At 36.6% G+C, this 16,873-nt stretch overlaps 1 protein-coding gene across 1 annotated transcript; it reads left to right on the top strand.

Annotated features, from left to right (window-relative positions):
* The first annotated feature begins 7,565 nt into the window (after window positions 1-7,565).
* LOC121464817 (olfactory receptor 2L13-like) lies at window positions 7,566-8,504 on the top strand. Its single transcript, XM_041677909.1, has one exon. The coding sequence runs from the start codon at window positions 7,566-7,568 to the stop codon at window positions 8,502-8,504; it is 939 nt and encodes a 312-aa protein (XP_041533843.1).
* The last annotated feature ends 8,369 nt before the right edge of the window (window positions 8,505-16,873 follow it).

Raw genomic sequence — 16,873 nt, 5'->3', positions numbered from 1 at the left:
TAACAGACATCTACAGAACATTTTAGCCAAACACAAAAGAATATACATTCTTCTCAGCACCCGATGGAACCTTCTCTAAAATTGACCACATACTTGAAAACTAAGCAAACTTCAACAGATACAAAAAATTTTAAATAACCCCAAATACTCTATCAGATCACCATGGCTTAAAGTTAGAACTTAACAACACTAGTTGCAGAAAGTGTACAAGAAAAATGGACAATGCTCAATTGAATCATCCCTGTGCCAAGGTACAGGACAAAATAAAGAAACATTTAAGACTTCCTAGAATTCAGTGAAAATGAATGTGTAACATCCCCAAGCATATGGGACACCGTGAAAACAGTGCTAAGAAGAAAATTCATAGCACTGAGTACTTACATAAAGAAAGTAGAGAAAGCTCACATTAGTGACTTAACAGCATACCCGAAAGCTCTAGAACCAAGAAAAGCAGACTCAACAGGAGGAGGAGAAAACAGGATATAATCAAATTGAGGGCTAAAAGAAAACCACAGATAATCATTGAGACCAAAAGCTGTTTCATCAAGAAAATTACCAAGATAGACAAACCCTTATCCAAACTAACCAAAAGGCAGAGAAAGAATATGCAAATTAAAAAAATTAGAAATGAAAAGGGGGACAGAACAACAGACACTGAGGAAGTCCAGAGAATCATTAGGTTATACATTGAAAACCTATATTCCCAAAAATTGGAGAATCTAAAAGAAATAGGCAATTTTCTGGATGGATATCATATATCAAGATGAAATTAAGGCCATATAGACAATTTGAATATACCTATAACTCCAAAGAGATAGAAGCAGTCCCCCCACAAACGAAAAAAGATCAGGTCTAGGTAGTTTCAGTGCAGAATTCTACCAGAACTTCAAAGAGCTAATATGAATACTCCTCAAATTGTTCCACACAACAGAAACAGAAGGAAAACTGCCAACTATTTTTACAAGGGTATAGTTACCCTGGTATCCAAACAACACAATTGCTCAACTAAAAAAAGGATTACAGGTCAATCTCCCTCATGAACATTGATGCAAAAAATCACAATAAAATCCTGGCAAACCAAACACAAGAACATATCTAAAACTAATCCACCATGATCAAATTGGTTTCAGAAATATAAGGATGGTTCAATATATGAAAATCTTTCAATGTAATCCACCATAGAAATAATCTGAAAGAAAAAAAACCTATATGATCATCTCATTAGATGCTAAAAAAGCATTTGACAAAATCCAACAACCCTTCGTGATAATGGTCTTTGAGATATCAGGGATGCAAGAAATGGATCTAAATTTAATAAAACAATATTCAGCAAGGTGACAGTCAACATCAAATTAAATGAAGAAAATCTCAAAGTGATTCCACTAAAATCTGGAACAAAACAATGCTATTTACTCTCTTCAAATCTATCCAATATAGTACTCAATTTTTTTATCTATATCAACAAGACAACAAAAGGAGATCAAAGGGATACAAATTGGAAAGGAAGAAGTCAAACTTTTACTATTTGTAGATGATATGATAGTATATATAAGTGACCACAAAAATCTTACCAGGGAGAAGAATGCAAATAGATCCATATCTATCCTTATGTAGAAAACTCAAGTCCAAGTGGAACAAAGACCCCAATTTAAATCCAACCACACTGAACTTCATAGAAGAGAAAGTGGGAAGTAGTCTTAATACATGGGCACTGGAGACCACTTCATAATTATAACACCAGAAGCACAGACACTGAGAGCAGCAATAAACAAATGGGACATCTTAAAACTGAGAAGTTTCTATAAATAGAAGACACAGTCAATAAGACAAAATGGCAGCCAACTGAATGGAAATAGACCTTTACCAACCCACATCAGATAGAGGACTGATCTCCAAAATATATAAAGAACTCAAGAAACTAGACATCAAAGTTACCAAATAATCCAATTAATATTGTGGTAAAATCTAAATAGAGAATTATCAAAAGAAGAATCTCAAGTGGCAGAATGATGCTTAAGGAATTGCTCAACATCCTTAGCCATCAGGGAAATGCAAATCAAAATGAGTCTGAGATACCATTTTATACAAGTCAGAATGGTTAAGATAAAAACTCTGATGATGGTTTATGATGTAGAGAATGTAATGTAAAAGGAACATTCCTCCATTGTTGGTGGGACTATGAACTTATACATCCACTGTAGAAATCATTACAGTTATTTCTCCAAAAATTAGGAATCTATCTACCTCAAGACCCAGCAATACGGCTCTTTGGCACATACCCAAAGGATGCACACTCATACTACAAGGATATTTGTTCAATTGTGTTCATAGCTGTATTATTCATAATAGCTAGAACTTTCAAAATACCTAGATGCCCCTCAACCAAAGAAAGGACAAAGAAAATGTGTACTACTTGGCAATAAAAACAAATGACATTTTGAAATTTGCAGGCAAATGGATGAAACTAGAAAAATATATCCTGAGTGAGGCCCCAAGCCAGAAAGACAAGCATGGCATGTCGTCAATCATAAGTGGGTATTAGACATAAAGCAAAAAATAACTAGCTTATTTTGCATGACTGCAGAGAATTTAGGTGACAAGGAGAACACTAAGAGAGATGTACATGGATTTCCCTTGAGAATGGGGAATAGGCAATATATCCTTAGAAAATTGGGAGTGTGGTGGATGAAAAAGGGAGGGCAAAGGGGAGGAGGAGGAGAACTTGAAGGAATAGGATGATAAGGATGGAGAATGGACAGATAAAGAGACCAGAGAAAGAGATATTGTGATTGAGGGAGCCATTCTGGGGCCAACAGGAAACCTGGCACTAGGGACCTTTCCATGAATCTATAAGGATGACCCCAGCCAAGACCCTAAGTGGTAGTGGAGAGGGTGCCTGAAGTAGCCTCCCCCATAATCAAATTGAAGGCTACCTTAATTGTCATTATAGCACCTTCCTACAACAAGTGAAGGACACTGGTGCAGAGATCCACAGTGACAAACACTGGGCCAAGTTCTCAAAGTCCAGTCAAAGAGAGGGAGGATCAATAATATAAGCAAAGGGGTCAAAGCCATTATGGAAATACTCACAGAAATAGCTGACCTGAGCTAGTGGTAACTCATTCCTTCTGGAGTGACAAAGGAGGAACATGCACAGAATCAAACGATGCCCTCTGAATGTTAGTGACAGTTGTGAGGCTTGAGCAGTCTATAAGACCACTTTAAGTTGGATCAGAATTTATCCATAGTGCTTGAACTGGCTTTTTAAAACCCACTTTCTTTGGAGGGAATACCTTGCTCAGCTTAGGTATAGTGGGGGTGGCCTTAGTCCTGCTGAAAAGTGATGTTCTAAACATTGTTAACTCCCTATGGGAAGTCTGATTTTCACTAAGGAGTGTATGGGGATGAGGAGGGAGGAAGAGAACAGAGTTGTATGAGGAGACAGAGTGAAAACTGGGATTGGTATGTAAAGTGATAAAAAGATTGTTTAAAAAACAATTTTAAATTAAAAACTATTCATTAATCTATTTACTATGGATTAAGGATTAAGTAGGACAATAAGATTATTAATCTTCTAATTTATGCATCTCCATAATTACTTCGTAAATTAGTAGCATACATCCTTCTTACTGTATCTTGAAACATCCTTCAGATTGTAGAAATCCTAAAGATTAGGTCACAGTCTTTTATTTGTTTTGAAATTCATTATACTTGTGTTTCTAATCTGGGTGAATCTGTCAGCCTGGTTATCCTGAGTCCGAAGATCCAATTTTCAACAAACATGTGCATCAACCTGTGACTAAAGTAGAAATTTTGCCTCAACCAATGTTTCAGTATATCAATTTGTACCCCTTTGGAGCCAAACACTAAAAAAACTGGGGAGTATAATACATATAGCATAGTATCCCTAACATCTCTCGAGTTACATTTTGAAATAATGCAATCATCCTCCTTATTCTCTCTTCAGGTATCCTATTATTGAAGGAATGACAGTTGCCATGTATTTATTTCTATAAGTTCAGTACTGTGCTACCTCATAGCAACCAAGTTAGAAGAAATGACCAAGCCTTTGTCTCTGTAGGTTTAGACACAAGGGATCAATTAGAGGAAAAAGAGGATTTTTAAGACTTGGTGATGCAAGGTGGTGCACATAAACTACAGCATTTGCCATTCTGTCGTTCACCAATATAGTATGTACAATATAAATCTAAAACATCTCTTTTGTCACATTTAAAATAATTAGTAAGAAATTATTTATGTGAGCAATAAAAATGCAAATATAATCCAGGTGGGTTAATGTTCTTTTGGTTTCATCATGCATAAGATGAAATAAAATAGTATTAGATAATCCTTAAAAGTTTCTTTTTGGTATTTTGAAGAAAGAAGTGATTTTTTGTATAGGGAGCAGTTTTTCAAATTTCAATTGAGGCTGCTGCACAAGGAGCAGATCTTGTGGCATACCTGGCAGAAGACATGAACAAAAGGGGATCTGAGGACTTCTCAAGACCCAGAGACTCTCTGCAGGGTATGGTTGTGCTGTAAAGGTACCTTTTCTCACAAATGCAGATTCAAGAATAAGATCTTTGCATAAATTGAGTCCAGAAGTCATAATCAAGCAGAGCTGGTTTTTAGGTTAATTAGAAGAGATTCTGGAGGTATGGTTTTCTTGTACCGAGGAAGCCCTTGTTAGGATTTTCCTAACAAATTAGAAAAGCAAAAGTGAACTTAAAATGCATTAGAAAAAATTTAATCATGTTTGAATTCTACAATGCGCTGCTTTGAATGTTTTGACCATAAATTAAAGATTTATTGCTGATGCTCAAGTTTCTCAAAAGCCAAGATGTGAAATGGAGAAAAAGAGATGGACACTTCTGGAATACCTAACATTTGTTGAATGCAGGCAGCTCACTGAGGTTCATGTCCTCTAGAGTCACAGAGATATTTAAAGACTAAGCAGAGCCGGGCGGTGGTGGCGCACGCCTTTAATCCCAGCACTTGGGAGGCAGAGGCAGGCGGATCTCTGTGAGTTCGAGACCAGCCTGGTCTACAAGAGCTAGTTCCAGGACAGGCTCCAAAACCACAGAGAAACCCTGTCTCAAAAAAAAAAAAGACTAAGCAGATATCAGATATACTAGTGTTCATCTGTGTACCTGGTCTTGTGCTCTGTAGATTTTTTTTTGCTGTGTGTCTCTATTTTGTTTACATATCTGTAATTTTGGAAAATTTAAACTAACATTCTGCATATGTAGCACTTCTATACAGTAGGACTTTTACAACAGGGCATCAAACAACTCTGTTTTTCAGGTATTTTGGAATGCTCAAGGGTCACACTAAAAGTACATCTGTCTTGTAGCCCTTGGAAGATTTTAAAGTAAAAATGTAATCAATGATACAAATCTTTATATGACTCTATGTTAAATAAAGTGTGCACTTGAGAGGGTAGTGATGTGGATGCCTTTAATTACAGCACTTGGGAGGCAGAGGCAGGTGGATCTCTGAGTTTGAGGCCAGCCTTATATATTGAGGAAGTTCCAGGATGGCCAAGACTTCACAAAGAAGCTTCATCTGGGAAAAAAACCACACGCATGCAAATACAAGCTTATACCCAATATTGAAATTATCTTGTCAACAATGGAAAAGTCTTTAACTCTATATAGACCAAAGTCTTATATCTTAAACCTTAAGTTGCAAGTATCTGCACCCTTAAAATAGATATTCCCAAATATTAATGACCAAGATGACCATATCTTGACATTGGATACAAAATAATCACGGAAGTAACTGTCTTCAAAGCATGGTAATGAATCACTGAGGGGTAATCTGAGAACACACACCTGTACATTCCTTTTATAGAAATTAAATGTGTACTATGTGTTTAGTGCAGATTTTATCTAATGAACTAGAACACTTCTGCAAGGCTGGATGGCATGGTTCTTCCTCAATGGCTAAACCAGTGTTCAAGGAAATCAAGAAAGTACCCACAAGAGGTTCCTTGTTCACAAGGCATGATACAGAAGACAAGATTTTACACATAATATTGTCAGCTTTTTCAGTATGATCATGTTATCCTATCCAAGAATAAAGTTTTATTCATTTCAACAGACACATAGGTTGAATGCCTATTATAAGTGCTGTTCCAGGGAATAGATATCAATGAATAATCAGAGAATATCTTATGTCCAGGTAGGCATCCACTCTCCTCATGTCATCAGGTGTCAATGATTTTTGTTAGATGTGTGGTTCTGTTTTCAAATCCAGGTAAGTTATCAGACATTCTTATTTGCTTTAAGTAGTCTTCTTTGTATGCTCCTCACAGCAACTACTTTCTGAAAAAACTTATCTGAAGTCTAGAAATGTTCCTAAGAACATATTACTTTCTGTGTTTTCCCAGTTTACATAGGTAAGATTTCAAGTTCTATTCTTCATACACAATTGCCCTCACACTTTTCCTATACAACCACTTATCTCATTGATTTTTGTTCTCTTTTTCTTTCCTTCCAGACCCTGTTCCTTGTTCATCACATTGAGTAGGGAACTTCACAGACCTGCTTACATGGTGCCTACATTTAGTGGCTAAAGGCAAGTCCCAGTCCAGCTGTCTCTTAACCTTTTTCTATCAAATTTTTATTTAAAAAAAGTACAAGAAGTCATTGAATTTGTATGAATCCACATACCCCACTACAAATACATAGAATTAAGTAAATGAAAATATAAAAAAATATGGGTGAGAAGAGTCTACATTGCACACTTACACATTTTCCCCCACAAACATGTTTTAAGGAGTTCTTATTTCTGCCAGTGGAATATAAAGATCTGAGCTGTATAGAAAAAAAGAAAAAACAGTATACATAAGCAACATGTATACTATTGGGGCATATGTGTATAATATTTACAATGGTAAAATATAACAAAAATACATATTAGGCAATCTGTGTCATTTATTGTGTTTTGTTGTAGAATCACTTTCATTGTGAATGTGTATTAAATTGGTAACTAAAATTTTCACAAACCAAAGTATCCAAAAGCATCTTATGATTAAAGTGGATTTGAGCACACACAAAATCTTTTAGTTTCAGAAAAGTGAATTGTGAGAGGAGGTTATTTTCAGAAAAGGCAAAGTTTTATTACAGAATTAGAGAGGCAGAGCACCAAGGAGCAGATCCCTGTGATCTGTCTACAGTATGTCGTATTATTGGTACAGGGGCCAGGATGCAAGTGGTACAAAAGGGAGAGGTTTTCTATGTTTTGTATGCTGTACTGTTAATCTTGAGTAATGGTCTTGCATGGTGTTATTTTTGGGGAAATGCATTAACTACCTTATTCATGTTGCCACCCTTGAACTTAAAATTACTGTAGAGGTAACTTTAAATTGAGAAGCTGGCCAGAGGCTAGGAGAAAGGAACATATAGCTCAGATTTCATGATAAGTTCAACAGAAGGATGGAGCTACATGAAGAAAAATTGAGTGCAAGCAAGTTCCTCTATATTCTCCTTTTCTAATCAATATGATCAGAGTATTTTACTTTCAGGTCATTTTTTCCAAGGAAGATAAAGTAATACATTTTCATGGAGAAATGGAATCAGACCTCAAATGATTTCATTTTATTAGGATTGTTTCCACAAAACCAAACAGGCCTACTGCTTCTGCTGCTTATCATCTCTATATTCTCTGTGGCCTTGCTTGGGAACTCAGCAATGATCCACCTCATTCGTGTGGATCCCAAGCTACACACACCCATGTACTTTCTCCTCAGTCAGCTTTCTCTTATGGACCTGATGTATATTTCTACCACTGTTCCCAAGATGGCATTCAACTTCCTCACTGGTAAGAAAAACATTTCCTTCCTGGGCTGTGGAGTGCAATCCTTCTTCTTTATCACCATGGCATGTTCTGAGGGCTTGCTCTTGGCTTCCATGGCCTATGACCGTTTTGTGGCCATCTGCCACCCTTTACATTATCCCATTCGCATGAGCAAAATGATGTGCCTGAAGATGATCATAGGATCTTGGACACTGGGCTCCATTAATGCCTTATCACATACAATTTATGTTCTTCATATTCCTTACTGCCATTCTAGGTCCATTAACCATTTCTTATGTGATATTCCAGCCATGATTCCCCTTGCCTGTATGGACACTTGGGTTTATGAGTATATGGTGTTCCTGAGCACAGGCCTCTTTCTCTTATTTCCTTTCCTTGGCATCACAGCTTCCTATGGACGGGTCCTTTTTGCTGTCTTCCATATGCACTCAAAAGAGGGAAGAAAAAAGGCTTTAACCACATGTTCCACTCATTTAACTGTGGTGTCATTTTTTTATGCACCTTTTGTCTACACTTATCTTCGACCTAGAAGTCTCCGTACACCCACAGAAGATAAGATTCTGGCTGTCTTCTACACCATTCTCACCCCCACGCTCAACCCCATCATCTATAGTCTGAGAAATAAAGAAGTTCTGGGAGCCATGACAAGAGTCTTTGGGACATTCTGTTCTGCTAAACATTGATCATTTCTTCTATAATCATATTTCTGTCATATGTCAGTATAGTGCTGTCTTTTGGAAATATAAAGTGAGCTACACACATGTCTTACATTTCTGGTGATTCACTACTAGTTAAGCATGAATAGTATGCTTATTATTACATGCTAGTACATTTATTTCCATGTTTAATTCACAACATTGGTGTCAATGATATCAATAACAGAAACTAGACAGTGAATTCTTATCCTAACATAATATGATACATTATAACTTCTGATTGTACAAATATTACTATAAAATGATACTATTTATGTTGATATTAAAATGTTTCTACAAAATTAACATGAATTATTGCTTTACTCATATATTTGCTCTCATTAATATCATTATTAAGATATATGTATAATAAATATTTGTAGCATACTGCAGCTTGAACTGTGCACTTTATGTGCCCAGTACTCAAATGGTATAAGTGTCTATCTACTATGTAAGAAAATATAGCAATTTCAATGTCATGAAATATTTTAAGTACATAAAAATTTCATAAATAATGGTTACCAAATGCTTTTGTGAGTGGAAGTATGGAGAACTGTTATACACAATTGGACGAAGTGTAAATTTATACAGTCCTTATGGCTGGGTATATTTAGTCAATTTCATAAAAATAGATAAATTATGGGATTTATCAACTCTCTTACTAGGTCTAGTAGAAATAAAATGATGTTTTTCCCCCACAGTACTTACTGAGGTATGTGATAATATTTTGTTTGTACTGTAACAAATAAAGACTTTCTGAACATCAGAGTACAGAGTTATCCACAGTAGTTAGCCATAGAGGCCATGCAGTGGTGGTACACATCTTTAATCCCAGAACTCAGCAGACAGAAGCAGATGGATCACGGTGAGATCAAGTCCACCCTGGACTACATACAATTCAATTAGTCTAAAAGAGAAACAGAGTTCATAACTTTGATCCCAGCATGTAGGATCATATGCTTTTAATTATAGCACTAAGAATGTGGAGTCAGGAGCGATATGGCCAGGCAGAGAGAGGAATATAAGGTAGGAGGAGACAGGAACTCAGAGGACTCACTTTGAGGTTTCTTAGAGACAGAACACCTTTGTTTGATAGAGAGAGGACACATTCAGTCTGAGGGTTTGTAATGACAGGATCACCACTTTGAGGATTTGGAAGAAGTAAAATGTCTCTCTAGTGATGGTCTTCTCTGCTTCTCTGCTCTGTCAGCTTTAACACCCTAATATCTGACTCTGTGTTTTTATTATTAAGAACAATTAGAATTCATGCTACATCTGTCATTCAACTTTTGGGGCATGAATTCATGATAAAGGTACTTGCCTATAGCTTTGCATCCACCAGAATAGGCTAGAGCTATATGTGCCTAAAGGCAAACCCCTCTTGGCTAGGCTTTTCTTACTTCTCTTCTAGCAGGTTTTGAGCTTTCCCTGTACATCCTTCTAGTGCTGCTGTCAAACTAGATAGCTACCATGAAACCCATGCAGTTTTCTACTGTTTAATGCAGCAGGAGGCAGAATGGAGAAAACTGGGGATTCTTAAAGTGAAGAATTAGTTTAAAAAGTGAGTTTTTCTGCCTTTAAAAATGGGAAACACCATTACTATGGAGAGAGTTAAGTCTCTGTAAGATTAGGCAATGCATGTTTTAAAATTAGAACAATTAAATTAATTAAATGAAGAGATGATTATTTTACCTAGAATTGATATGCTAATTATCATCTTGATAATTCTTGGTTTATCATGTCTAAAAATATTGGTTATTAAGAATGCCCTAGAAATACTGAAACAGGTCATACAGATATTCAAATACAGACAGAGGAATTTAAAGGAGAACCAGTATCAGCATTGTGTTATAAGGTTATAGAGGAACAGCCCAAGGTTTCCAAACAACCAACATTAATATATTCAGTAACCTTACACCAATTGCCAAATGAGAGATATCCATAAGGCTGTTTGGACTCCTATGGCAATGTTACATTTAAGAAGACTAAAGGAAGCAAAAGTCTCATATGGCATGCATTCACCTTTTGTGCAGCAGAAGTTAAATTTGTGGTCAACTTTTAATAGAATCAACATCAAGACTGGAAAGACTTGATTACAGCAGCCTTAAATCCTGGCCCTCAATTACAATGGAGGACCTTGTGGAAAGATAAGGCCAAAATCATTGAACAATGAGATAGGGCTAGAAGTCTAGAAAGCTCCCAAGATCAACTTATTGGAGAGGAATATTTTGTTGATATAGAAAGCCAATCTCTTTATGATGGTCCACATTCTGGGTTTATGCCAAGCAGCAGCTTTTAATGTATGGAACAGAATTGAAGAAGTAGAAAATAAAATTGGGTCACTTACTAAAGTCATACAAGGCTCAAAAGAAACCTTCATTATTTTCTTACTTAGATTTGACTTCAACAATGAATAGAATGATACCCTGTAGCTGTTTGTTTAATTCAGGAAATAAACAGGCCAGCTTAAAGATAAACAATTATATTTGTAATTGTTATAAGGGGAAACTCACACCACAAGAATGGGAAGTCCGAGTTCTGCCATGTCCCTGGGGAATCACTCAGAGAGAGTGAGCACTTGGTCTATCCTAGTTTTTCTTCCTGGGCTCCAGGTAGCCACGCCTTAACTAGGCACTTCTTAAAGCTGATTGGTTAAAAGAGCTTCCCCTGTCAATAATCAAATTCAAAAGCTAGACAAATAATACTTGAATCTCTGGTTTTTGAATATGCTATTTCTTAATGCAAAAAAATCCTTTAAAGGCAAGAACAGCACCCTTGGAGTAACGGATCTGAGATATAATCAATATTGAATCACATGACCATGATTATGATTGGATAAGAATAGTTGATTTCCAGAGGTTTGAAGAAAAATCAAGTTGTCAAGTATTTCAATTGTGGTAAACAAGGTCATCAAAGTGGGTTCTAAACAGGGCATTCCTAGAAACAATGTTTTTCTAAGCATAATCCAAACAGAACTTCCCTCCCTTCTGGATTACTTAGAAGATGTGACAAAGGAAGGCATTTAATTAATGAATATAGATCAGCAAGGGACATCCAAGGTAGCCCTTTGCTATTGGGAAACTCCTTGAGGGGCCTCTCACAGGCCTCCATATCAAATTCAGTTCAGTTGTTCCCTACCATCGTGGAGGAAACTACTTCCCAGAGCAATTAAAGAACTTAATGCATATAGTAAAAATTCATACTGTCATGGATGACAGAAAAATTTAGAGGAGAGAATAAAGAGTTCATGAGAAACCATAAAGTAAATATTTTGGCAAACTTCAATAAAAGAACAAAGACCAAAATTAAAATACAAATTAATGACGTCATCGAAGGACTTGTAGATGTGGGCACAGATGTAACAATAATTGCACTAGAGTTTTGGCATTCAAATTGTCCTCTTAGGAGGTAAATATTCAACTTTTCGTGATTGGAACTTTATCTATGTTAAGACAGAGCACAAGATGGATTCAATCTATTGGGCCAGAAGGACAAAGAGTAATATTAAAACCATAGTAGCTAACATAGCAATGAACTTATGGGAACATGATTTATTATAGCAATGGAATACTCCTCATATTAACATTTTTCCAATCTAAAAAACTAACCATAAATTAATTTATGTTTCTCAGAAAATAGTAGAAGAGAAAATAAAGAACAGTCACTGACCATTCAACTTGTATAAGAACATAGCCCAACAGCTGCTGATCTTCCAAAGGCACCAACAACATTTATTTGGGTTAAGCAATGGTCTTTAACAAGAGAGAAACTGCAGGGCTTAGACAGTTGGTAAGGAGCATATAAATACTGAGTGTACTGAAGAATCAACCAGCCCTTAAAATTCTCCTATATTTGTTATCAAAAGGTTATCTGGACAATGGAGAATGATAACAGATATAAGAGCTGTTAATAAGGTAATTTAGCCAATGGGTTCTCTATAGACTGGAATTCCTTTGCCTTCTTTATTAACTAAGGGTAGCCTCTTATAGTTATTTATTTTTTCTTCACTATATCCTTCCAAAAATGACAGTGAAAAAATTGTTTTGTGATGCCTGCTTATAATAATTCTCAGCCTTCTCAGAGAAATCAATGGAAGATTATCCCACATTGAATGTTAAATAGCCCTCCCTACCCTGTGCCAATATTTTTTATGTCACCATTGTTAATGATACATAAGCAATTTTCTCAATCTATAGTGTACTATTATATAGACAACATCTTATTGCTGATTCAAATGTAGATGCTTTTGAAAGAATGTTTTCAGAGGTAAAGAACATTTTACCCTGCTGGAGATTATAAATTGCTCCAGAAAAAATGCAAAAAATAGTTCTATTAAATATTTAGAATATAAAATTGCTGTACAAAAAATTAGACTCCACTTCTACATCCAAAATACCACTACAGACTTTTGGGATACAAGTAAGAAAAAAAAATTATCTGACTCAGATTGGATTAAATGACAAGGTCTACTTGGTTCGTGTAACTGTCGTGTGCAGAGACTTACCTTATCATTAGGGTTCAGCTTCGGCTTTTAGGTTTTTTAAGCTTTCTTTTCTGTTGTTCTTTTTTAAAAAATGCTGCAAGATCCCCATAGCAGTAGGCAGCAGAAATGCTGTAGGTCCCAAAATGCTGGTAGCGGGCCATGTGTTGGCAGGCAGCAGGCTCTGGGAGCAGCCAGTCCCAGGCAGAAATGGCTGCCGGTCCCAGAGCAGTGGCCTGAACGGTGGCAGTGGACCATGTGGCGGCAGATAGCGGGCCCTGGGAGCAGCCAGTCCCAGGCAGAGACAGTTGCTTGTCCCAGAGCAGTGGTGGCGGGCATGTGGCAGCAGGCAGTGGGCCCCAGGCAGAGATGGCTGCTGGTCCCTGAGCAATGGCTGGTCCCATGCAGGGAGACACATGGCGGGCGGGCTGGCAGAAGACAGAAACATGGATAGACACGACATGCAGGGTGAGGTTGAATGTTTATTCAGGGGGTTATGGAGGAGGAAGGGTGAAGGGGGGGCAGAGAGAGAGGGAGGGAGAGAGAGAGAGAGAGAGAGAGAGAGAGATGTTATAGCCTCTCATTGTTGAATAATTAGGGCAGGAAAGGTCCAAATGAAACAACAAAGGAACGTCCATCACACACACACACACACACCGCCATGAAATCTGCCATACCCTCTTCATCATAATAGATTTCTCAGAAACAGTAAGCCAATATAAGCCACCACCTCTTATGCCAGGCATTTTATCAAAGCAATGAGAAAAGCAACAATGCCTTAGGCATAAGACAATGAATGTCATCAAGACTTTTCTGTTATGGAATTTTTAGGTGAAAAAAAATAAAAATATGGGTTCTTTTGCTTTCTTCTTATTGCCTTCAATGAGGCACCCAAAATCCTTAAAGTAAAGTAATTTTCAAACTCTGAAAATGCCGTTGCTCAAGAGACCTCGCCACTGAAGAAGTGTGTTTAGGAAAAGTCAAGTTTTAACTAGAAAGTGGAACTCAAAATTGTAAGTCACTAGTGAACATAGTATCAAAACCCAGAGATTAGGAAGAAAGAAAAGAACTGTTAACATTTACCACATTGTGGAGGCCCAAAGAGGCCAAAGGTCAGAGAGTTTGGGACTTATTTTCAGTTCATTAACTCTAACAAACAGCCCACCTAGTTGTAAATCAGAGTTCTGCTCTCTCAAGGCTATGGTCAACAGGTGTGACTAGTTGCCAGACCTTGTGCTCCTGAAATAGGGAAGTAGTTGGTTCCTACCTAAAACAAAAGTCTAAGGTTCCAGCTAAGTTCCACTTCCCTTTATGGAAATAATTTGGGATTCCACCCAGGGAGTGGTTTGCCTACAGAGTGTTTGGTCCAGGGCAGGAGTTAAGAGCGTGATCTGTGAATGCACCCCATGACTTTCAATTTGTATGTTAATGCAGTCCGTTTGTTCTACTTCTACCTTTTGAAATCAGGGTTATATTAAGCTGTTGGAAAATAAAACACGGGCGAATTTTCAGTACTCACTGAAATTCCCTCCCATTACTATCCAAAAAAAAAAAAAAATTAGACTCCAAAAGGTACAAATTTTGTTGATATTGGTTGTGAACTCTTAATGAATTTCAAAGATTGCTAGGAAATATTTACAATCTTGGCTTGCTATTTGTATAAAAATTCATTAGTTGAGTAATTTGTTCAAAACCTTAGATGGTGACAAGAACTTAAATAGTCCAAAAAATTATCATCTGAAGCAGAGAGAATTGAGTTGAGTGGAAAAGAAATTACACAATGCCCATTTACATCATTTGAATCCAGTACTTGATTGCATTCTGGCTATTTAGCCGTCCAAGCAATCTTATACAGGAATATCAATGCAGAGGGAAGATACTATCTTAGAATGGATCTTTTTATCACATAAACTGACTAAAATTAAAAATGTATGTGGAAAAGGTCTGAACTGATTGTATAGAAAAATTGAGAATTCTTAGCATGAATAGACCCAGCAGAAATTTTAGATGAAATTGACAAATTGTGGGTATAAAGTAAATAATTGCAAAGAGTTTCCAGTAATATTTTGGGAAAGAAAATATCCCAAAAGCAATAGAATACAACATGTAGAGAAGTAACTGGAAGTTTCTTTGTATTGTATAGGGAACACCAATATCTGGAACCACTATATTCTATGCTGATATAAAAAAATCAAGAAAGTCAGGTTATAAATCAGAAAATTTTAGTAAAGAGGCTCAAAGCCATTATGGCTATGTCTAAAAGTTAGAATTATATGCTATTCTCATGGTATTAATGAATTTTATGGAAGTTCTCAACATAGTTACCAATTCTCAATATGCAGAAAGAGTTGTTTTGCATATTGAAACCTCTGAATTTACACCAGAATATACAGAATCAAATTAAATGAAGAGAAACTCACAGCTATTCCACTAAAATCAGAAACAAGACAAGGCTGTCTGCTCTTCCATATCCAGTCAATATAGTACTTGATGTTATATTTAAAACAAAAACACAACAAATGGAGATGGAAAGGATAAAATTGGAAAGAAAGAAGTCAAACTTTTGCTATTTACTGGTGACATGATAGTATATATAATTGAGCTCCCCAAAAATCTACCAGAGTACTCCCACAGCTGATAAACACCTTAGTAATGTGACAAAATGCAAGATTAGCTCAAAAAAATCAGTAGCACTCCTATATACAATGATAAATGGGTAAATAAAAAAAATCAGAGAAATAACAGTCTTTATAATAGGCACAAAAATATAAAATATCTTGGGGTAATTCTAACCAAACAAGTGAAAGGCATCTATGACAAGAATTTTAAGCCTTGAAGAAAGAAATTGAAGAAGATATCACAAAATGGGAAGATCTCCCTTGAATAGGTAGGATCTACACACTTAAAAATGGCAATCCGGCCAAAAACAGTCTACAGATTCAATGTGATCCCCTTTAAAATCCTACCACAATTCTTCACAGACCTTAAAAAACATATTCACCCTCACATGGAAAAAAAGGGGGGGGGATACGTAAAACATTCCTGTACAATAAGGGAACTTCTGAAGTTATCACCATCTCTGATACCAAACTCTTCTATAGATCTGTAGCAATAAAAACAGCTTGGTATTGGCATAAAAACAGAAATGTGGATCAAGGGAATCGAATCAAAACCCTGACATAAAGCCACATAGCTATGAACACCTGATTTTTTACAAAGAAGCTAAAATTATGCTATGAAAAAAAGCATTTTCAACAAATGAGGGTGGCATAACTGGATGTTGACGTTTAGAAGTAAACAAGTATTTACATATCTATCATTGTACACAAAACTCAAGTCCTAATGGATCAGAGACCTCAACATAAACCAGTTAAGCTGAACCTGCAACAGGTCCACTCTCTTCTATCTGCAACAAATCTTCTTTCTGATCCACTCTCTTCCACCTGCAACAAATCTGCTTTGTCTTTCACCAACAGCTTTGCTTCCATTCAGTACCAAAAATTAGGTGTATGGTGAGGCTACCTACCTCTGACCATTCCCCTGGATGTGAGATTGGCCTCAGAATTTTCTGAACCAGACAGTTGGAAAACTGAGTAAGAGTTCTTCACTTACATTCTTTTTCTTTGGTACAAGACCTACTTATGACTATTTGCTCTCCCTTTTAAAATGTAGTATCTGTTTGCTGCAATATGTGGGTCAGATGGAGAAGACATATTTCTCTTGCTCAGCACACACTGGTTCTCCCTTTACTCAGCTCCTGTTTAATATGTGTATCTCTCTTTCTTTGTCTCTGTCTCTCTCTCCCTCTGTCTGTCTGTCTCTGTCTGTCTCTCTCTCTCTCTCTCTCTCTCTCTCTCTCTCTCTCTTTCTCTCTCTG

Source organism: Microtus oregoni, unplaced genomic scaffold (assembly GCF_018167655.1).
Source record: "Microtus oregoni isolate MIOR12 unplaced genomic scaffold, Mior012 000029F_ref0000214, whole genome shotgun sequence".
Classification (NCBI taxonomy): domain Eukaryota; kingdom Metazoa; phylum Chordata; class Mammalia; order Rodentia; family Cricetidae; genus Microtus; species Microtus oregoni.
This window is presented reverse-complemented; position numbering and strand designations above follow the sequence as displayed.